General features: G+C 34.1%; 3 protein-coding genes across 4 annotated transcripts; 2 read left to right on the top strand and 1 right to left on the bottom strand.

Annotated features, from left to right (window-relative positions):
* The first annotated feature begins 1,542 nt into the window (after positions 1 to 1,542).
* On the top strand, positions 1,543 to 6,292 carry EMB3126 (Ribosomal protein L1p/L10e family). Its single transcript, XM_012210226.4, has 7 exons — positions 1,543 to 1,962; positions 2,686 to 2,865; positions 2,953 to 3,007; positions 4,239 to 4,366; positions 5,120 to 5,203; positions 5,831 to 5,956; positions 6,045 to 6,292. Exons 1-7 carry the CDS (start codon positions 1,603 to 1,605, stop codon positions 6,180 to 6,182), a joined length of 1,071 nt encoding a protein of 356 aa, XP_012065616.1. The 5' UTR covers positions 1,543 to 1,602; the 3' UTR covers positions 6,183 to 6,292.
* A 514-nt stretch (positions 6,293 to 6,806) lies between these two features.
* On the bottom strand, positions 6,807 to 20,903 carry SMC5 (structural maintenance of chromosomes 5). Of its 2 annotated transcripts, none has more exons than XM_012210225.4 (30): positions 20,578 to 20,903; positions 19,795 to 19,972; positions 19,555 to 19,708; positions 19,244 to 19,317; positions 18,466 to 18,615; positions 18,272 to 18,376; positions 18,052 to 18,197; positions 16,676 to 16,787; positions 16,421 to 16,576; positions 15,661 to 15,782; positions 15,437 to 15,581; positions 15,292 to 15,357; positions 14,849 to 14,977; positions 14,665 to 14,763; positions 14,335 to 14,500; positions 14,087 to 14,232; positions 13,569 to 13,632; positions 13,362 to 13,486; positions 13,139 to 13,216; positions 12,182 to 12,254; positions 11,945 to 12,048; positions 10,446 to 10,562; positions 10,267 to 10,344; positions 9,317 to 9,416; positions 8,965 to 9,019; positions 8,379 to 8,427; positions 8,209 to 8,296; positions 8,053 to 8,125; positions 7,301 to 7,404; positions 6,807 to 7,202 (listed from the first exon to the last, which is right to left on the bottom strand). In XM_012210225.4, exons 1-30 carry the CDS (start codon positions 20,637 to 20,639, stop codon positions 7,126 to 7,128), a joined length of 3,195 nt encoding a protein of 1,064 aa, XP_012065615.1. In that variant the 5' UTR covers positions 20,640 to 20,903; the 3' UTR covers positions 6,807 to 7,125. The 2 variants fall into 2 exon arrangements, with proteins under 2 accessions (XP_012065615.1, XP_020532841.1); XM_020677182.3 differs by having other exon boundaries at positions 19,555 to 19,697.
* SIG4 (sigma factor 4) lies at positions 20,898 to 23,110 on the top strand. Its single transcript, XM_012210223.4, has 5 exons — positions 20,898 to 21,427; positions 21,775 to 22,005; positions 22,081 to 22,221; positions 22,368 to 22,568; positions 22,649 to 23,110. The coding sequence occupies exons 1-5, from the start codon at positions 20,990 to 20,992 to the stop codon at positions 22,925 to 22,927; spliced, it is 1,290 nt and encodes a 429-aa protein (XP_012065613.1). The 5' UTR covers positions 20,898 to 20,989; the 3' UTR covers positions 22,928 to 23,110.
* Positions 23,111 to 23,115: the final 5 nt, after the last annotated feature.

Here is a 23,115-nt window from a genome sequence, read left to right as displayed (position 1 = left end):
TGGTATATAGATAAAAAATTTTTACATTTTTGTATGAAAAGTCAAATACTCCACTTATACAAAGAATCAAAAAGTACAATCTTAATTTAAAATATCATATCGAATTAATAAGGTGAGTTGATTGAGCATAATACGTGTGATATAATTTATGGTCCTTGTTCTACTCTATAGTCTTTGTACAAGTCTAATCTAATCACTTTTAAATAATTATAATTATTATTATATTTTAAATAATTTTTTATTTTCTAATTTTAAAAATTTAAAGTAATTTTATCAGTTAAAAATATATAAAAAAAAATTTCTTAAAAATCTGGGCATTTTGTTCTTCCGGTGCAAGTTCAAGCGAAAAATTGTATAAAACATTAATTTTTGGACAAATTTAATGTTTGGGCCAAGTTTAAAAGGCAAATTAAGCTTTATTCCTTTCTTAAAATTTGGAGAAATACATGTTTGGGCCAAGTTTGAAGGTATTATACATATATATAATTATCTAATATATCAAGTTCATTCATCCAAAATAAATTATTTAAAATTTTAATAAATAATTATAAATTTTTATTTATCTTATTATCAAAATTTTTAGCATGTATTTATGCAATTAAATTTTATTATACACATGATAACTCATTATCTTGTAATACAACATTTTAAATTTAGAAAACCAATTCTTTTATAATATTTAATAAATCCATGTGTCCAAAAAGTTTTATTTATGGAACCATATTAATTGTATTTTATTATATTCCATGAGTCATATAATTAGATTTTATTATGAAAAACAAATTTATATAAAGTTAAAATAAAAAGTGAGATTTTAAATAATTTAATTTTCTTGTCGTATATATATAGATAATCAAACCATATAAGGTTAATTTCATAATATCTCTTTAAATCGTGTTAAATTATAAATTTTGATTATATGATAATTTGCATAAATCTAATTAAAAATTGTTATGCATAATATTTCTTCCATCGAGTATGCAAAGTAAATATGTATTTATTCTATTATTTTGTTTAATTTGATATTATGCATAAATATTAATAGTACAAATATAGTTAAGAAATATAAAAATAAACAAATAGAGTCACATGTTTTGTTACCTATTATAAAATATTTCCATAGACAAGTGTCAATTGTAGAGCAATCTGTATCAATATAAAATTGTTGCAATCTGTATATTAGTAAAAATCTTTTTTAAATTGCTTAATAAGTTATACTAATTGAGTAAAATTCCTAATTAAGATAAATCTCTATTTTTTTAAGGGTATTTAAATGTATAATTAATGTAAAATTTTTAATTAATTTAATATTTTTTTCTCTTGAGGAAAAATAATGCATCAAAATAACCAATAATTGTAATGATTTAATGTATTAAAAACAAATAGATAAAGATTAATAAATAAAAAAAACAAATAAAGAAAGAATAAAAATGGGGTTCGTACGCCACAAAAATGGTCTAGCATCTATAAACTGTAGTAGAACCTAACGGCCTCTTATCTGCTCACCGTATATATATATATATATATATATATATATATATATATTTATGTAGGGATAAAGTCCCCTTTTCTGGAGAGAAAGCTTAAGCCAAACAAGCAACAATGGCAAGCTGTACCACACCATCTTCCCTCATGCTAACATACGCCACCTCCACGACACACCCACAAGACCTGAACCCTTCTCTCGTTTCCTTCAAGCCCAAACCTTTCTCTCTCCATCGGTTCGCTTTGGGTTCCAATGGGGAAAGAAAATCAGGCAAATGGGTTAATTTGAATACACTAAAAGAGGGAAAGTTTGTATCTTGCAGTGTGGTTGTGGCTGCTGCTTTGGCTGCGGAGACTGAAGTGGCTGAGGTCTCTGAGGACGTAGACGAGAGAGAGGGAGGTGATGTGGTTATTGCAACAGTTCCTCCTCCTAAGCCTAAGAAAGGAAAGGCTTTATTGCCTTTGAAGAGAGACAGGGTAAGATTGTGGTGTTGAATTCTATAATTCTTGAAGTTTGGGATTTCAGGATGATTTGATTGTTTGATTTTAGTTGGTTCATTTTATTTTGGGTTTTATTTCATTTGATTTTTTTTTTTTAATCTTTTGCTGTTGATGTTTTTATTAGTAAATTCTGAGCTTGTGTTATTATTGAATAAGGAGGCTATAGACTTGAATAGTGCCTTAGGATGGAGACAGCAAATGTATGTTACTAATATTATTGTCATTGTTGGGTTTATATGCAAAGAAGATTTTGCTTGGATAATTTTGAATTCATTCTTTTAGAATTTGGTGTAAAAAATTATTCTTTAAATTGTCTTTAGTTGGAATTGTTAATATGTGTGGTTCTACTTTATCATTGACATAGCTGAAGGCAGTTTCTGGATCTCCTAAATCTGTCAATACATGAATTTTTTTTCTTTCCTTTTAGTGGAGAGTTACGGCAGGGAGCACAGGACGGTAGAAATTGACTTTTGGGTTCACCAGATGATTCTTTAATTTTTGTATATTTTTTTGGGTTGTTATAGTAGGGAGCAGAGGATGCTCAAGGAATAGATGGGAGATTGGGTCATTATTTTGTTCATTACTTTTTATAGTTATGGATTGTTAACACTATCTTCATAGCGTCATTTTTGCCTTTTTGAAGATTATTACATGGTATCAACTTTCAAGAATTTAGCTCATTTTTGTTGGAAATGCCAGACTAGGTCCAAGAGATTCTTGGAAATTCAAAAGCTGAGGGAAAACAAGCAAGAATATGACATAAAGACAGCAATATCTTTGCTGAAGCAAATGGCAAACTCAAGATTTGTTGAAACAGCTGAAGCTCATTTCCGTCTTAACATTGATCCCAAATATAATGATCAACAACTGCGGGCAACTGTGAGTTCTTACTTGGACAAGTTATATGAAAAATGCATTCACAACCTAAGCATATGTATATTGACATTTAGTTTCCTTTATGCATAGGTAAATTTGCCTAAAGGAACTGGACAAACCGTGAAAGTGGCAGTGCTTACGCAAGGTAGCTATTCTACTCAATTTGCTAACTTGTACCATTTTTAAGTGAGGTGTGCTTGAGAAGTATCTGCACCATTCTATTACTTTCAAGTTCGTGTCTTATTTATCTGTGGAAAAACATAGCTTTCAATGAGAACATATTTGACAAAGGATAAGAACCTAGTTAGTTGTTATGTAATATTGCTAGGGATTTGTTGAATTGTTAAACTCCCAAAATTAACATAGCAGTGCCTTGCTAGAGATTTTAGTAGTATGATTCGTAGTTGTCCCATTCAAGTTCAGTATAGGATGAATTCTATACCAATGAAGCTGGGAAAGGTTTTGAAAACAATTTTATCTTAATAACTGTTCCACCTTTGGTTGAGAGTGGCAAAACTTTTTATCTTATTGAACTTTGAGCATAAAGAACCGTTTAGCTTAGAAGTTAAGCTTGCAAGTGAGGGCCTAAAAATAGTTATTATCTTCAACAAACTCTCATATTCTCATGTAAAAGCCACTGGGCTTGAAGCATGGTCAATCACAGATCCATTGACCTTGTGATGACATTTTATGGGGACAACTTTTTTTTCTCCCTCTAACAAGCTAAAGGATCTACTACGATGAATCCAGTAGATGTAACCAACTGGATAAAATTAGTAGTGGAAATTTTGGTGATAAATTTACAAGATTCAAACATAAAACATGTCTTGTTTCAGAATAGTTTTGTCATCCTCATGCATATTTAGTTCAGTTGTTGTTACTCTTCATTGGCGGAAAAATTAAGGTTTGGTATTGACTTTTATTAGAAAAATGGTGAAATAGTTGGATTATTTCTTCTTTCCATTAGAAGTGATGTTGTTATTTTGTTGATAGTTAAGAATATCAACTCACCTGAGAGGTAATTTATGTCACATGTTTATCATGCACCACACATTTGCTACCTTTTTCTGTGAAATATTTCCCTGACTAGTTCAGGGTTGTTCTTTAGCTCAGCTGAGCAGAGTTTCAGATAAATATTGGTGCCATCTCTTTGCTAAGTTTGGTGTTTAGACTCCCCCAAATGAATTTGGAAACTTTATAGAAGTTGCTTGAACGAGGATAAATTTAATTGGGAAGACAATATGTAGACTTTCTAATTGGTCTTTTCTTCTGATCCTTTAAAAGTAAAGGTGCGGGATGATTGCACTTATTGACATTGTCCTACACATTTTTATCCTTGTTCTTTGCATTCATAACAAGAAATTAAATATTTGCAGGTGAGAAGTTCGATGAAGCCAAAAATGCAGGAGCAGATTTGGTTGGTGGGGAGGACTTGATAGAACAAATAAAAGGAGGATTCATGGAATTTGACAAATTAATTGCATCTCCAGACATGATGCCTAAGGTGTTTGGTCTGCTTATCTAATTGTTGTTTAAGCACATATATATCTTAATGATCTTAAGATATAATCTTTATTCTTGTCAACTTTTTAGTTAACATTAAATTTGAAAATCTAATCACTTATAATTTATGTTTATGAGGGCTGGGCTTCACATTATTGGAGAAAATAAATTTATTAGCTGCTATGAAGAATTTTGTAGTCTGGATGATGCTTTCTTAAACTCAAATCTACATTACTATACTGTGCCCTTCTGCTTTTGTAAGATTAATTCCTATGACACAATGCTGAAGGCAAGATATACATTTTTTTTAAATCTTTGAGACTAGAGTGCGTGGTTAATTAAGCATGTAACCTTTTTCTCTTAAAAATTGATTAAAATTTCTAGACGCATTATTAGTATTTATGCTAATCAGTTCTCTAGTTGCAAGGCTGGTTATTTAATCCTAATTTAGTTAAATCTAATTTGACTGCTTCCCCTTAGGTTTCATGCGTGATTTGGTTAAATGGAGAAAGAGTCTGTTTTGATTGTATCAATTGCATTTAGATTGGTTTATTCATTCACTTCTCATTAGTTAGAATTAGCTACCTTACTGTGTAATTAACATTATGAAAATATCTTTCTGATTCTAGAAAAATTTTGACTTATGCTGTTTGTTTATTATCTATGATTTGTTGTCTGTTCGCTTGGGAATTCTTCTTTTCAGGGATTATATCTATTCTATTAGCATTATTAATGTCTCTTAACCCCTCATCAGGTTGCTGTCCTTGGTAAGATTCTGGGACCAAGGGGACTCATGCCGAATCCAAAAGCTGGTACAGTTACGACTAATATACCTCAGGTATAATTTACTTTTTCCTTGTTTTGCCCCTATATTGTATATATTATTTTGATTATCAACTGGAATTCTTATTCCACAGCCCACATTTGCATATCTCAAGGCCTACCTTTATGTAATATATGGTTGCATTTTCAATAGTAAGATGTAAATGGAATCATGAAATCAGATGGAAGAACAGAGAGTTCACTTCATTGCACAATTAACTAGCAATTGCAAGTGGCTAAGATTTGCCAAGTACTTGAAAAAAATGACCATATATTGTGGTATTCTTTTTGCTGTGGTGAGGCAAAAGGACCAGACAAAAACCAATTAGACAAGTAGATTAGAGATTAAAGTTTTAATGTATCTGCAATAATGAGAAGGGTTGTTTCCTTTTTTTTTTTTTTTTTTTTTTTTTTTTTGGTTTTAACCATCCGGTATCTAAAGTCCATTAGCCTGACTAATTCGGGTTCCAAGCTGGGCAGCTCCCCGGGGTCGGGGTGGGGGGTGGGGGGTTGGGGTGTGCGCTCCCTCCTGAGTGTTTAAAGGGATTATATTTCCAGAACTCAGAACTCTATGATAAGGGTTATTTCTAGTTAACGGTTTGAATCACTATTATGACACAACTTTGCTCTTAATTTATTTCAGGCAATAGCAGAGTTCAAAAAGGGAAAAGTTGAATATAGAGCAGACAAAACCGGAATTGTTCATATTCCTTTTGGAAAAGCTGACTTCTCAGAAGATGACCTCCTGGAAAACTTACTTGCTACAATAGTATGATATGAACTTGCACTTCCTTATTGTTTGACATGTCTTGTAGTTGAGTATATAGACATTAATTTATCATCTGTTATTCTCCCAGAAATCGATAGAAGCAAACAAGCCATCAGGAGCAAAAGGAGTTTATTGGAAAAGCGCACATATATGCTCATCTATGGGGCCTTCAATTCGGTTGAATACAAGGGACATGCTTGATTACAAGCCCCCATCCGACGTTTGAATAACAAATAACATATGTAAATTATGTCTTAAGATAGTGTTATCTGTACCGGCGCTTCGTGTAGATTTTGAAACCGATATTTTATTTTTTAATCTAGTTGATTATATAAACACATGTTTCATTTAACAAAAAATAAAATAAAAAATATATATAATAAGTAAAAACATGGGTAAGAGATGCACATGTAATTAGTAATTATAACAAAAAATGCTATATGTAATCTTTTCTTATCAAAGGAAATTTGCATTCTTTTCACATGTATGATGTCTAATTTTTTCCTTTACGATAACTATATATTCCTGCAGAGATAAAAAAAATAAACTTAAATCTTTAATTACTATATATATATATATAAGAAAATAAAAAATTTGAAAACATTTTTATTTCATTCCCAATTCAATTGTGATAGATCTTTAATGACATTCTATTCAAATTACACTTACAAGATCACATAACATAAATGAGTAGATAAAAAGTAAAGATTTAATATCAATATCAAATCTAACTTCAAATTTATTTATTGTTATAATATTTTATTAATATATTGATAATTAGAAAACTCTAAAAAAATTAAAATTGGGACATTGCTCCTAATCTCCACCTAAGCATTATTGAGTAATCCACTTCTGCTAGAAAGAGATTTCATTTCATTTGCAAATAAATATGAGAATTAAATATACTACATTTACACAAGTTAATAAACCTAAGTTATCTTTTAATGTTGGTTCCTGGAGAAGTGAGCCTCAGCAAAAAGAATACATAACTACATTTTCAGGGATCATCTATACATAGGAACAAAAAGGATTGACAAAAAAAGGTACAGCAAAATTTACATGCTTTTCACAAAACCAGCTGATGTGAGAAAGACCACAGCTTGGTTTCAATCTCCTGATGACAGGGCCCTGGATTGTTTTCAATCAAGGATCCCATCATGGTATCTTCACTAGCAATTGTTATTTGGAGGCCTGCTTCCGCCCACCAGCCCGGCAACAGCTCTCCAACATTCTCCACTACTCCACACTGGATTACACAAAAAAATAACATTTGCAGTTCAAATGGTAATATATTACAAGATTTATGTTAATTGGAGCTATTCTAGCTTATAACTAGCATCTAACCTTTAGCAGGTTGATCAATCCAAGGCCCATTCATTATATTCAAAATGCTACATGCTTCACTGTATTCCAAATCAGGCAGCAACTTGGGTGTGAGTAGGAAACACCTATCCATATTGGTCAAGCAAACATGCAAGTTAATATTTGCATTTTGCAGCATCAGACATGGAAAATATAAAACTGATGTTCATTAATTGCAAGAATTTGAAAATAATTATATGCACAGATGACATGATAGTAATACTAATCACCCAATCATCAAGAAAATTGCCCCTAGGATGGTGGATAAGGAGTGCAAAAAGGTTGCTGGTTATATTGATAAACAAAAGAAGGTCCATCCTGTTATTACTTCATTCATTTTTTGGGCAGGAGTCATATAACTGCCCTTGATGTTTTGATCTAGCAGCAACTATCAGACTGAATGAACAGTCAAGATATCATGCCTATGCCTATGCCTATGCCTATGCACTAGAAACGCATGCATGCTATCTGTTGATAGTGATTGCTTGCTGTTACTAGTATTTGCGGTTGCTAATTTCTCTTTGTTGCTTAATTTTGCTTCTTTAACCAATACATATAGAAGCCCTAACTGTTAACTAAATATCCACACATTCTAGCTTTCTAATAGACACAAAATCTAGTCTCAATACCCAGCCAGCAGTTTTGTCCCTTGTCACTTTCTGTCATAACAAGCATATGCAACTAAAAGAAGATGCATGACATCTGAATACAGTTATGCATATATTTGTTCTTACTGTGGAGTATTAGGCTGACTGGCAGCTCTCACTAATTGCTGAAACATCTTTCTTTCATTTATAGGGTCCATTCCTGTCAAAAGAAGAAAGAGGAAGATCATGAAGATTTATTCACTGCAGATTATCCAAGTAGTGATCGAGTGGTAAGAATCTAACCTTGATTAATCTCATCAACTACCCTAAATGGGCAGTTTGTGAGGTCTTGAAGAGAAACAAGATAAAGAATAGTTGAAACAGAACGCTCCTGCAACCAGGAATTTTAAACAGCATAAGATACTACTGAGATAGTAGCAATCTGAATAGAAGAATTTGATTTGATGCAATACCCCTCCAGATTGATGATGAGCACTTAGTACTTGAAGCTGTCCTGCTTGCCTGAAGGTCGTATACATGAAATCAGCAAGAACATGAACCAAAGTCATCATAATCATAGTTTGGAACCATAAATTTGAACCTTCTCACTTATAAAAATCAAATGCAACAGAATCCAACTTAGGACTCATGAAACTTTCAACCTCATCTGGGATTAGCAAACAAGTGCAGAGCTACACTCAATCTTTTGAAAAGTGTTGCCAAAGTCATCATAACCATAGTTTGGAAGCATAAATTTGAATCTTCTCATTTATAAAAATAACATGCAACAGAATCCAACTTAGGACTCGTGAAGCTTTCAACCTTATCTGGGATTAACAAACACCCAATCTTTTTAAAGATTAATCAAGTGTGGATGGTGAGATAATAATGGTGCAGTGCAAATAGATGTATCAAAATTCAAGAAGTCAATATTCAGCATTTGGCGTTTCAATTTTTAGAAATCAGCTCAAAAAGTAATTGTCTTCTTTAAACTGAAACTTAATAGCCATACCAAACAAGATTTGCCTAAATAAAAAGCAGATTTAGAAGTGCAGTCACCTGAACTTCACTTTTATAAGTATTCCAAACTGATCGAACTCCTTCTCATGCTCATCTGAAAATAATTAACAAATCAAATGAGCTAGTGGTACAAACTGTTTCCTGGTTCACAGGACATTTGTGAGGATCAGAAGCAAACAACCTCCCCCTTGCAGTGCAAGGAGGTTGTTCCATGGTTGGAATGAAGTCACCAACGGCAACCTTATTGTTGAGCTAAAATTCACCTTCTTAATTTCTCAAAAAATAAAAAATAAGAAATAAAAAATAATAGGTAAGAACTTGGACATGAGGTAATAACAGTTCATAATAACTCATCTACCATAAATGGTGATTAAAACGCCATAATAGTTACCCAATGAAACTTCTCCCGCAACAGCCATCTCCTGGAAGTTGCGACTGAAGGTCTCATTTATCCTTGCAACAAGGTTTCTTAATGTTGGAAGCCAACTTTCCTGCATGTTATTCAAAAGGATAGTGTCGGAGAAATAAGGATAATCCAAGACAATAATCTGTACTGGAGAAGCAATGACAAGGATAATCCAAACAGAAAATATTGTTTTCGCCGTGACCAATTGACCAGTATGTGGTGTAAGTTTGAATACTTTATTGCTATGATAAGGTTGATATTGGTTAATATCAAATATTGTCTGTGGTAACCAGGGGCAAAACTTGGACAAGGAGGTGCAAGCTACTGAATGAATGTATCAAAGGATGCAAACGGTTGAAGAAATAGTGGAAGATCCTATAGGTCCTGGGACCAATCCATTAGTCAAATTTCTTTTAATCAAAGAGAATGCGGGCAATTATTCCCCCCTTCCACAAAACATCTCTTCAGCATTGCTGGTAACTGGGTTTATATTAGCTCAAGCTTCTTGCAACTATCTAGTTTTTCCAACCAACGGCTTCTGGTAAGTTTATTTGCCAAAATATGCTCTCCAAGTTCCTCTAATCCAACCAAAACAATAGATGTATCCATAAATATGCAAATCCAGTCCCCTACAGATAAACCTCAATTGATACAATAACTGCTTGCCAAAATAAACTATCAAACCATAGAACTCGCAGTAAAATTTCGGAATCCAACTTTACCAAGAAATTAATACACTAGCCTTTAAAGGGCTTGTTTTGAAGCTTGAAATTTGATGCTCATCCACAGATATAAATTAATTTATCTTAATTTCATCTAAGAAATTAACCAAACTAGAAAGCACCATTTATATGTTCACAAATCACAGTTCACCAAAATGACAATAGCTATGTATAATCATCAGGCAAGCAAGGACGCAACTAAACTCCAGTTACCTTCAAGGCGTCTATTTCAGTTAAACACTTTTTTACTTCATCTTTATCTGCTTCCAACTTTTTGGCAATAGAGTCAATCTGCAATGCATTGCAACAAGATAATGTAGATTATGCATTACAACAGTAGCCAGAACTAGAACTAACATTTAAGAGGAGAAAAATGAGGATTGCAAAATTACCTTCTTCTGACGGTGTTCATATTCTTCCATTACATTATGGTTGAGGAAAAGAATGGAATTGGCTTGAGATACGTTGTCTTGAATAGCAGCTTCCAATTCCTCAATTGTTGTAGGCATCTGCACATAAGCATAAAAGATATGACACCATAAAGCATCAAGTAAGAATAGTGTATATATGAATGGGATAGCCGATGTGACCATGTTGCCATGCAATTTTTTCACGCACAAGATCAGTATTTTAACCAAAATGAGACTTCCAACTCTAAAGACTAGAGGTTCAACTAAATATAGATTGACAATCTTCCAAAAATAGGTACCAAATAATTATATCATTTAAACATTTCCCTTGAAAACAATTGAGTATATAACTTTCAGAAATGCAGAATGCACATTATTAATGGCTTACAATAAGCAGGGAAAAAACTTTATTTATGTACGATAGAAAAATTCTGGAAACCTATCCGTTAGAATACTGCCAGTTAAGGGTGCCATTCTTCAGCCCCGGGTCCAGGCTGCCAGTTCAGGTTCGCTCCATCCCATGAACTGGAGCTAAAATGTAGCCATTCCAGTTCAGGACTGTTCCTTGTAGATTCCACAGTTAAATTTTTTCAAATTAAATGTTTTTTTTATTATTAATATTGATTTATAATAATTTGATTTCATCAACTGTACTTTTATTTTATAAGGGAAAAATAAAATTGGGTTGAACATGACAGTGATACTTTAAAAGGGTCAAAAACTCAGAATCAGTTCAGTTCAATTGTTCCAGGCTGGTTTGACAGACCATTGAAGCAGTACCAGAATGGACCTAGCCAATTGCAGTCCAGTTACAAACCATGAGTTCACAATGCTGGCAGGTCTTCTGCTGGTTCAGAAGCAGCCCCTAACCACTCCTGCTAGCAAGCTTCCATGAGTTACCACATTTAGCTGCTTAAGATCCAGTTGGACAATTTTAAGCATCATGATGAGAAATGATTGTTCAAGGTAAGGCCCTATGCTGGGATATCATCTCCATCAACAGGAGATACAGCTCCATTGACCTAATTACTGTCATGGAACTACGAAATCTAAATATATCATTCAGTGTCTAATAATGGGCCCTGTTACTTTGAAATTATGATATACAAGAACTAAGACATGAATATTCTCTAAAATTCAGTATTCACCCTCAACGATGATAATATATATATATATATATATATATATATATATATATATATATATATATTTGGCCTTTTTGAGGGCAGAGACGTTCCCAGAAAACAAAGAAAACTAAATATGATGCAAGGGAAGCAGACCACTCCCATATATTGCAAGCAAACAGATGATTAAGGGTGGGAAAGATTATATGGGTGTCACTTGGGGTAAATAGAAAAGGGGACGTTAATTTTAAAACTGACATTATGTTTGATATTCAATCCTGAAGAAAGGGATGAACTCAAACTAATCCAAAATTTTCAAGTTTGAAGTTTTAACTTCAAGTCAGAGCATAAACAAACCTCAAGAAATGCCTTTTCAAGTTCCGGAGTGATAACAGAAATTGATTCCGCATGTCTCTTGGCAACTGAGAGTCGCTGTCGATGTTCCTCTACCTCTTTCTTGCCTGAAAAGTTCAAGATAGAATAAATGCTACTGCATTCCATGTTCATAGTTGAAACTAAGAATGCATGAAGAATGCAAGGAGGAGAGAGTGCCTAAAAAACACATGGGAATAAGAACTCAATAAGTTGACTTACAATTCTCAACATGAAGAGACACTTGTTGAGCAAACTTTTCATGCTGCTTCAGATTGATTTCTAGTTCTCTAATCTAAGAAGATGTGCAACAAGAAAATATCAGAAGCAAAGCTTGGAAACTTCTAAGAGCTGTCATATGCAAATGTCAACTACCATACAAAAAAGAAGACTGAACACAACCTGCTACCATTCATTGATAAATAGTAAAATTACTGTTCTACCACCAGACCCTTTTGTCAAAATATTATAAGTCTACCATGGCCCTTTTTTTATAAATAAAAGATCTGCTATTACATATTGCTACTAAGTTTTCAAGTTTCCATTTGAACTCTTAGCTTCTTAGCTTTCTCTAATGCCCTTAAATAAAGCATATCATAATAATTGTTTTACAAGTTCATCATTGACTTTCACATTGATAACCATGATCTTAGGGAGTAAGAAAATAAAGCAAAATAATCCATTTTCTACTTTCAATTTCCATTCTACCATATTCTAAATCAACTAATATATCAATATGCTTACTTCTATCACTTGAATGTTAAAAGTTATAGTTTATTTATTAGTCATTATAGTTAGTTAGCAAACTCTACACCTACATAAAATGTGCAGCTCATTGCTGTTCAAAAATTAATGGTGAATTTATGCTAGTGCTCTCATACCATTTTGAGCCAAAGAAAACAAGATTCAATGTTTATCCTATGCCATTAGACATGCACATTCCTATCATATTTAGGTATATTTATTTTATTTTTGACAAACAACATCAATTTAGTTATTTTATTTATAAATTAAAGATTATTACAAAACAACATAAAACTATTCCAGTGTCAGCTTTAAACTTATTCTCAAAATTTGATGGTAGCCTCAGTGCAAATAAGTAATGCGCCTCAGAATGCAAATAACTTATGCATTATGAAGTTCAAATTACAATCATACACCAGCATTAACCAAAATTACCTTGGCATCGAATTCAATGGAGCCCATGTGTTTTTCAGCAAGACTCCATTTATGACTAACAGCCTCAACAAGTAAATTCTGTCGAAAAAAAAATGTGTGATAAAAATAATAACAGAACTAGAGTCAAAGTTAAAATGCCGCCACTATGTCACAAATTCACGCTAACATAAAATTGACAAGATGACCATTTTGCACAATAATCACAATCTGAAACTAACTTCACCTTAATAGCAATTGCACATTGTAGCCACTGAATCTTAATATTTGCAGCTTGATCAATAAGCCTTGCTATGCTAGCACCCACGTCATCCTCCTTTTCCAATGACTCAAGTTTCCTTCTCCTTTGATCTAAAACAAAGGAATCATTATTCATTAGCCATTCCAAATAAATTCATTCTAGGGAGCATTAAGCTAAATTTTTTGCACTTACTGACACGATTCTTCATTTCATTCTGTTTTCTCTTTTCATTTTGTGCAGTTCTGTGAATCTCCTCCTACAGATTATATCATAAAAGGATATTTCCTATGTCAGATTAGCTGGAAAAGTAAGTGTCTGGCTGACAACAATAAGTTACACACATCCACATTATAAAAGTTCATTGTACACATTGCATATGCACACATGCAACATTAAGTCATACTGAGGCATCATTACATAGTATAACAATGCATGTTAGAGGCAGTTCAAACTGAACCACCGAACCAATGCAAACCGAATAAAACATATTTTTATATAGGGAACTCAAACCAAAATAGATCATTTTGATTGGTTCAATTTTTCAGTTTTGAATTAATTTTTAGGTTCTCGGTTTTACATAATAAAAACTAAACCAAACCAAATGTAAAAAATTTATGCATTTTCTATAAAAACTGAAACCTTATTTCAGTTTTCGGTTTGACCCATATTATTCCACCTCCAAAGAATAATATTGCATTTTTTCTGCATACCCGTTGTTTTTGAAGTTCAGCTTCTTCATTCTCTAAGTGTCTTTGCTCCATCTGTATCAACTTAAAACTTTCCTCTAACGTAGTAACAGATTCTTCTAGCTCCGCTTTCCTGCACTTCAGCTTTTCAATTTCTCCAGTATCTGAATCTAATATTCATTGAAATAAAATAAAATAGGTCATTTTGCAGTAATATATAATTCACAGAGTAAATACTATGTTGATTTAGATAAAAATTCAAAAGCACATACTACACAGCAGAAGACGTGAATGACCAACTGGTTCAACAATAGCAGATACATGACCACCATATCTAGAAACAGACCATCGATAGTGACTTTCTGGAGTCCATAAATCAGAAATGTCTAACTTTGGTGCGTCATCAGCCTTCTGATCAGTTTCCTTTGACCCAACATACTGATGGAAATAAATTTAAGTAAGAACTATGTATCGAGAGGAAAAACAAAAAGCCAATATTATTGAGCTCCATGGTTAAAAGATATATGTAACTTCCCAAGCATGTATAGGTTTTACAAACTGAAAAACAAAAAAAATACAACAAAATTAGTTCAGAAGCATACTGATCTGTCCAGACTAAACTGGCTGATCAAGACCTCCTTGACAGCTTCAGGAGCATCAAAAACTTGGTCAAGACGACTGTGAATGCCAAGCTCATGCATCTGATAAAAAAATGACAAGCAAATCACAATAAGATTATCTGACTTGTTCAATTCATTCCAACTTCGGACAGAGGACTGTAGGTACCTCCTTGGAAATATGAAAGGGCTCCTTAGGACGGTGTTCATCCCTCACATAGTTTAAAATTGGAACATCAAATGACTTCAGGTTTTTGACCAAAAAATCTCGATCACTGGGATCCTGGGTTATGAAAGACTGCCAAACATGCAAAATAAGAAAAAAACGACATGAATAAAATATTAGTGGGCTTGTGCTTCAACGGCTCTTAGAAATGTTTTCGAGAGTTATCCGATTGAACAGAAAAGTAACTATGACAAGACCTTATGATGTTAAACAACAAAATAGACATCATTAAAGTAACAGTGGGACATTGCCGTGATAAAAGATAGACATGTTTGCAAAGTGAAACGAATTAATATGCAGAAGACTTCAAGAACATGACCGTTTGATGTTAAGCACAACAAAATTTAAATGAAAAAAAAAAAGAAGGAAGATAATTGTTAAATTACCTTCCATATGTAATATGCAACATGGCCTTCTAAGTAGTCAGCATGCACCCGATCCGGTACATTAACCTTATTCCACAGCCAAACAAAATTAAGAAACAGATAAAGTGAAAAATCATTAAGGTGCAGTCAAAATTTCTACATGTACCTCAAGCAGCACAGGACCATAGACCTCACTCTTCAACTCATGTAGATGTTGTTGCAACCACTGATAAGCATCAAATATCTTTTCAGCCCCGGAATTTCTCAATGCCTGTAAAAGTTTATTTTTCTTATTCTCCATATCCTTTAACCTGCATAAGGGATTATTTTAACTACATTCAATTTTCCATAAAAGGATATGGAATATTTGGATCCCTAACTTGCACGCACTTATCTATGCATTGTCTCAGTGCCATTTTCTTTTGATTTAGAAGTTTCTCTGTCTCTGACTTCTGGGTCCTCTTTTCATTTGCGGAAAGGTGAAGGTCCAATATTTGAGCAGATAGGTTGTCCTGGAAATTTAAACAAACATGATGACCAGTTTTATTATTGCAATATATTGTAACAAGTCACAACCTTACAAGAACTAAACAGGCACAAGAAAGTTGAGTTCTATTTATATTACAGAGAGGGTTAATTAACGATTTAGTCCCTAAGATTTGCCTAATTAATAAGTCAGTACCTCTACTTTTAAAAATGAATTAACTCATTATTGTAATTTGATACTACCAACTACTTGGTCTTTTTGTTAAATTTTCCATTTTTCAAAGCAAACAAGTAAGCCAGAGGTATAAAAAAATTTTGAGATCGTAACTATTTTAATTCTCAAAGTTTGATAAATTTACTAATCAAGACTTGTAGACAAACTCAAGCACTAAATAGTAATCCACCATTTAAATTAACGGCTTAACTAAAGGGACCAAACAGTTGACAAAATGAAACATGAGAGATTTTTTAATTCAAGTTTCAAAATAGAGTCCTGAATTCTGAATTTCATTAAACCTCAGGGACTAAAGAGTAATTGACCTAGTAATATGTGAAATTCTTTGTTTGCCAAAGTGTGGTACAAAATTACTAACTTCATCCATTGTACACCAAGCACTGCACCACTAGAATAAAATATCAACTTAAGATGGAAATTGTATCTTACAAGTACATCCTTTGGAGGTTCATAAATAGGCAGGGTTTCAAGTTCTATTTCAGCAGCAGCAAGATCCTCTTTAGCTTTTATAATTCTTTGTTGACGGGATTCTTCTTGACTTCTCAAGTCTTCCATTTCACTGTATTTTCCTTGTAGTTGCACCCCCTAAATGCATGTATAAATAATATTAAAAATGATAGAAAATTCAGTTTCTGTCACCAAACAGTAGAATTCCCGAAGGATAAAGTCACACGTTCAACATACCAAACTGTTGTTCTTCTCCTGAAGTTCCATTCGCTGCTTAGCATTATTCCTTATGAGACTGACAGCTTTTTTACATTTAGAATCCAACAAGGATTTTTCCTGCTTTTGTTTTCTGCAATAAATTAATTTCACTAATGCATTAGTGAAAAGACACAATATGGTTAGTTATACTCAATTTAGCTCAAGAAAAGTACCAAATTTGAGTTACTAGCAACTTAAATATTTCCATCATCCTCAGTTTCCCAGTAAAGCATTATCATGACTAGTTCTATTCCGAAGAAGTTGACTCCTTATCTAACTCTTTACCCAGTAAAGGAAAACAATAGTTTTTTTTTTTAGTAGAAGATGGATCTTCAACAACCAATGAAACAACAGTCCTAAAGAGGATAATTTCAACTATCAAGATATTTCTACCTGTTGGAGTATGTGGGTAATCCCACATCGGATAAATACAACTAACTAAAATGGCATATAATGTGAAGGGTGAACCAACCAAAATGACTTGAGCCATTTTGGGTTAAAGGTAAGCCCAACTCATTATAAGCCCAATATTTAAATATATAATTGAATTTGATTTGATTAATTGCTCCTAGGGCCCAGATTCTCAACATGGTATCAGAGCTTGGGACCTGAACCTACATGAGGGAAGTTCCCGTGTTGGGTCGTTCCCTGATGGACCCATGTGTTGGGCCATCGTATGCTTGTCAAGTGGGTTGTCCCACTTGAGGGGGGAGTGTTGGAGTATGTGCGTAATCCCACATCGGATAAATACAACTAACTAAAAAGGGCATATAATGTGAAGGGTGAACCAACCAAAATGGCTTGGGCCATTTTGAGTTAAAGGTAAGCCCAACTCATTATAAGCCCAATATTAAATATATAATTGAATTTAATTTGATTAATTGCTCCTAAGGCCCAGATTCTCAACACTACCAAACCTGCAGACCTCATGCCCATGCAAAGAGCAAGCTTAGTTGGACTTGTAAAAGACAAAAGAAAGAAGGCTAGTGACACCAAGATGAATGTAGAGAAGACTCAAAATTTTGACAATGCCCATCAACTTCGAGATGTGATTACAGCTAGCAAAACTTTTTTCCTTGAGGAAAAATAAAATAAAATAAAAAAGGAAAGGACCAGAAGGAAAGATTTTGTTTCAAGAAAACGACATTTTCTGAATTAATGAAATTAGAGTATATCCCATTTTTTAAATCACAAGAAATATTATGCCCATTAACTAAAATAACAAGACATTAATGTGGAGCATGTTGGACATGTGAATTTTCAACAGGTCAACATATGTAACTCCATGTCAGTATCACGTCTTCTACAGAATATTTCTCAAAAAGAATGTGCATAAAAGTAGTTGAACAACATACTCAATGGGTTCTTGTACATCTTTCAAAGTCTTCACAACTTCATCCAACTTCTTCTTGGCATCATTTTCCTGCTTTTTAGCTTCCATATATTCAGCCTTTTTCATATCATACTTCAGCCATGGCAACTTCTTTTTCATGGACTCAACCTAAAGATGACAGCATAAAGACGTCAGGTAAGTATTACAGAGACAAATGATAATCAACTAATCTTAATGCATACCTTTGCCAGAAGCTCTTCTCTTTGGCGAACACGCTCTACATCCTTTTCAAGTTCAGCATTAAGGGCTTTCAGCTGATCCAGAGTTTCTCCATTCCTCTCAACAGCCTAACACAAAATACATGACATGTTTGAAGAAAAACTTGCATGAAAACTCTTATAACCATTTCCAGGACTGACAAATTTTAGAAACTCACCACTTCAATATTTTTTAGTTCATGGCTTTTCTCAACAAGTGCCCGGTGTTGAATTGGAAGTTGAGGATCACCAACAGCCTTTTCAGTTTCTTCCAGAAGTTGCACAGGAGTTAACTTTGCAAATTCACATACTCTATCTTGTGGTAAGAACTGCATCACGAGGTGAAAACAGACATAAAAGGAAAAGAGAATATTAATAACTGGAGATTAGGATCCTCATCCAAAAATATAAACAAAATACTATTACAATTTTAGGACCTAGTTGTAATGAAACTGAAGAAAGCAGAGAGAAATATGAAGAGAGTGTCTGTGGACAAGCAGAAGAATATTATATAAATTCATAGCAGCAATTATTTCATCAATGATCGCGCATGTGATTCCCAATTAGTTGGTTTTGCGGGCAACTGTAGAGTGGGCCAATTTCTTTCTTTCTTTTTTCCTTTTTTCTAGGTTTTTAAGAACTAGTAATAATAAGTAGATTGTGACAAAATTTTGCACTGAGATCACTCATTTCAGATAACATATTCGGGAAAGAAACATCTATCGGGTAGAAAATTTAATTTCCAATCCAGGAAGCGATTCAATCATCCAACAGCTTCAACAATCAGTAAGTGCCAGGCCATGGACTCAGACTTAATTGCTTCAACAGCAATATCAGCCATTTATGATGAACATAAGTTGCAACATATAGGCATTCTTGAAGAGTTGATGAATAGACCTGTACAAGAATGATACTAAGCGCCAGACAGAATGTCAAACTGCAAGTCCTAAAACTTACTTGAGTCAAATTGTTGATCTGGATGTTGAACCTTTGAGTTATTTCAGCTATCTCTTTCTTAGGTACTACTTTTCCTGAAACAAATGGAGCATGAATACCTCATCAGCCATTAGGAAGAGTAAGAAAAAAGATTTTCTTATTCAATTAAGATCATCCCTTTTATCTGCTAAATAAAGCAACAAAAGCGAGTAGACTATAGGGTTATACATTCCAATGAGCCCTCCACATTTATAGAACCCTAGTCAGAAACATTACCGCCAGAAGGACTGAACCATTAAATCCAATGCTATGACAAGTGCTAAGAATCTAACCATTGTATAACCATTCTGACTTGTTATTTTTATCAATTTTGCGCATGATAGTGATTCGATCATCTTCTGTTTTTCCTCTCAAGGATATATTAATATACCCAGCCTCCTCTCCACGTTTTACATATGCTCCAATACTTGTCGCCCTGCCAAGCAACTGCAGAAATAAAGGCCCCCATCTTCATATATTCTACAAGAACAATTGAATCCTATGATCAATCACACTGATAGGCTTCAACTAACCTGTGGTTCACCGCCAAGACCCAATGCAATGGCACACACAATGGAGCTCTTACCCGACCCATTGGGTCCAATTACGAGGTTCAAGCGTGATCCCGGTTTGCATAACAAGTAATCATAGGTCATAAAGTTGCGAAGCTCCATCTCAATTATGTTTCCAGGCATATAATCATCTTCCCCCCTGAAGGAAATGGCAAAAGTTAACCCTCACTGTCATTGCCAATAAATCATATATATAAACAGGAATGATAAACTGAATCATTGCCAATGATAGAGCACTTGTCTTATTGGAAGTGCCAAAATATTAATCATTTGACATCTGACATCATATCATTTTTTTACAAGTATTTAAGCTCATTCCAATTCCTGAACTGAATTGCCACGCAATCTAAGTATTTAAAACTCAAGTGATTTAGTCTTACAGGAAGAAAATCCAAATCCCTCCTCTTAAATTCACAAAATCAAATGGGACCTAAAAAACAACTAGAAGTCCCTCTCAATTTCAGCCCCTCAACCCTGGCATTTCTTCTACAACTGAACCGACAACATAAAACCGCACACAAACAATCAGCAAGGAAACCAACCCTGAGACATTACAAGCTTATGCATAATGCAATAATACACAAGGAATATAAAATAACACAAACCCCTTCTCAGGAGTTCAATTGAGTTTATATTCTAACTTCCTAAGGTCCCAAATTTCTAAAAGTGAAAATTTTCGAACTTTCTTAATTTCTTGCAATCAATTTAAAAATGCAAAAAATAAAAATTGTATTTTTCACTGACCTAATAATTTTGGCGCGTTTCGAAGTCAATGGAGGTTCGCTAGCAGTTGAAGACCGTTTCATCGTGGCCTTGTCTTCTATTTCCTGGCCAGAATTTTGCGATTTTTGATATATTTCAGTCAAGTCTCTGCGAAACTAGGGTTTCAGGGAGGAGGGGGAAGAAAAGTCTGCGAGCGAAAAAAAATTGGCGCGAAAAAGAAGAAAGACATAAAAATAGGTATTTATATTGGAGACGTGGAAGTGAAGTGACGTGGCAGTAATTGGGAGTGGGACCCGAGGTGGTATTTCATCAACCACGTGCAAGCAAGAGTGAAAAAGAAAATATCTCCATGATTCCTGATTAATTGGCTGCTGAGCTAAATCCTCTGCCTCCCTCCCTTACCCAATCCATCCACTACATTCCCACTTTTTTAATGGCCATTACAGTAACTGCCATAACCTCATCTTCTCCAACAATCTTTTTAACCCTTTCATCGTTGAAGAATCAATCCCAATCGACCTCCTCTTCTTTCAGTAAGTTTGGCGTAAGTTTAGTCTCCAATGAAGCTACTCCTCTTACCTATATCGCAGCAGCAGCCGAGGCAGTAGCATTAGCAAGCGCCGCCGTTCAGGCGGCGAGAGAGGCTGTGCAAATTGTTTCTGAAAGTGGAGAGGTAAACGATGAAAGGGAGAGAAATGGGAATGGTGATTTAGTTGCCAGGAGGAAGAATAGAAGGGAACGAGCAGTAGGGTCTGATTTTGTGGCGGTGGAGGAGGAGAAGAATGGTCAAAATGAGACAGCTTTATTTCAGTCTTCAAGTAATGGGTATTTAAGCCCAATTGAGGAGACAGAGTTTTGTCTCTGTCTCAAGGTATGCTTTCCCTACAAAGTCTGCACAGTGATTGCTGCTTTTGTGCTAATCGATGATGGTTTGTACAATAGGTTTCGAGACATAAATTGGGAGAAATGAGTCCATTTTTTAAAAGAATTTGTTGAAATAATTAATGGACATGTCTAAAGTTAGCAGCTTTTTGTAGATTTTGGTTGCTTGAACTTAACCAGGCTTAGATATGGCTGCAAAATGCAATAGTTTGGTTTAGGGTTTATAATTTGTTATGACAAAGCCAATGCATTAAATTTTACTGTCTAAAAGTTAAAATTTCTTGCTAGATCCAAATTTATTCATCTGAAAACGCATAAGTTCTTGCAAATTAACAGGATCAAGCAAGACTAGAAGCAGCAAGAAGAAGAATTGCAGAAACTCAAGAACATGAACCAACTTTAAAGCAGTTGGCTAAGGCCTTAAAGATGAGGAGGAGAAGTGTAGGGAAGATACCGTGTAAAGGAAGAGAATCGCGAAGGAGGATTACTTATTACTATAAGAGACTTGTGGTATCCATTGCCAAAAGTTATCGAGGCAAAGGATTAAGCCTTCAGGACCTTATTCAGGTACTTGAACATATTTTTATTTTCCTTAATATTCTTGCCAATGCTGTCATAATGAGCAAATTGTGTATTTAACAGGAAGGCAGCATCGGTCTTCTTCGAGGTGCAGAAAGATTTGATCCAAGTAGAGGAAACAAGCTATCAACATATGTTTACTGGTGGATCAGAGAAGCAATCATCACATCCATATCTAACAAGTCTAGAATTGTCAGATTACCAGTGAGGACCTTATGTTTCAACTTCAATTCTATTTTAAGTTGGAAGATTCGATTTTGTTAGAATATGCTTCCCTCTTTTTTGCCCTTGTTAGAATATTTTGAAGCAACTTGTTTTCCCCTTTCCAACCTTCCTTTGATAAAGTGTAGGGAGGCATGAGGGAGAAAAAGAAAAAAATTGCAGAAGCTAGAATTGCCTTGGAAAAAAGACTAGGGAGGTTGCCTTCTTATGATGAGATTGCTCAAGCCCTGAATCTTCATATTTCAACAGTGAGGATTGGATTTGAGAGCAACAGATTCCCAGTTTCGTTGGATCGAGCAATGAGTGATCAAGGCGGTATGACTCTGCAGGTACTTCTGTAACTTCTGTCGACCTGAAAAGATCTAAATATCAGTTGATCATGAAACGTTTAATTCACTTCTGGTTGCAGGAGATCCTACCAGGGCCAGACGAAATGATGCCAGAATATATGGTAAAAAGGCAGCTACTGAAGCAAGAATTGGATAAGCTTCTTCAGACACTTAGTGAAAGAGAAGCATATGTACTGAGATTAACCTTTGGATTGAATGGACAGACGCCTCAGTCGTTCGAGGAGATAGGAGGATCTTTGAAGCTGTGCAGAGAGAGGGTTAGACAGATCAATAGTATTGCCTTGTCAAAATTAAGAGAAAGAAGCATATTGGAAAATTTGGAAGTGTACATTGTATAGAATATTCTGCTGTTAAATGTTGATAAATAACCAACCAGGGACAAAAAGCTCTTACCTTTTTTTTTATCATCTTCTTGCAGAATTTTTTTTGTCCGTATAGAAACTATCGAGTAGGATCCAATTTGTATCATACTATCATAGTACATTTGACTAGCTCATGTAATTGAAGCTTTGTTCATACAACTACA

This window comes from Jatropha curcas, chromosome 6 (genome assembly GCF_041381405.1).
Source record: "Jatropha curcas cultivar XTBG-Jc1 chromosome 6, XTBG_Jcur_1.0, whole genome shotgun sequence".
NCBI classification, from domain to species: Eukaryota; Viridiplantae; Streptophyta; class Magnoliopsida; order Malpighiales; family Euphorbiaceae; genus Jatropha; species Jatropha curcas.
The sequence above is the reverse complement of the archived record's forward strand: the minus strand, read 5'-3'. Positions and strand labels throughout refer to the sequence as shown.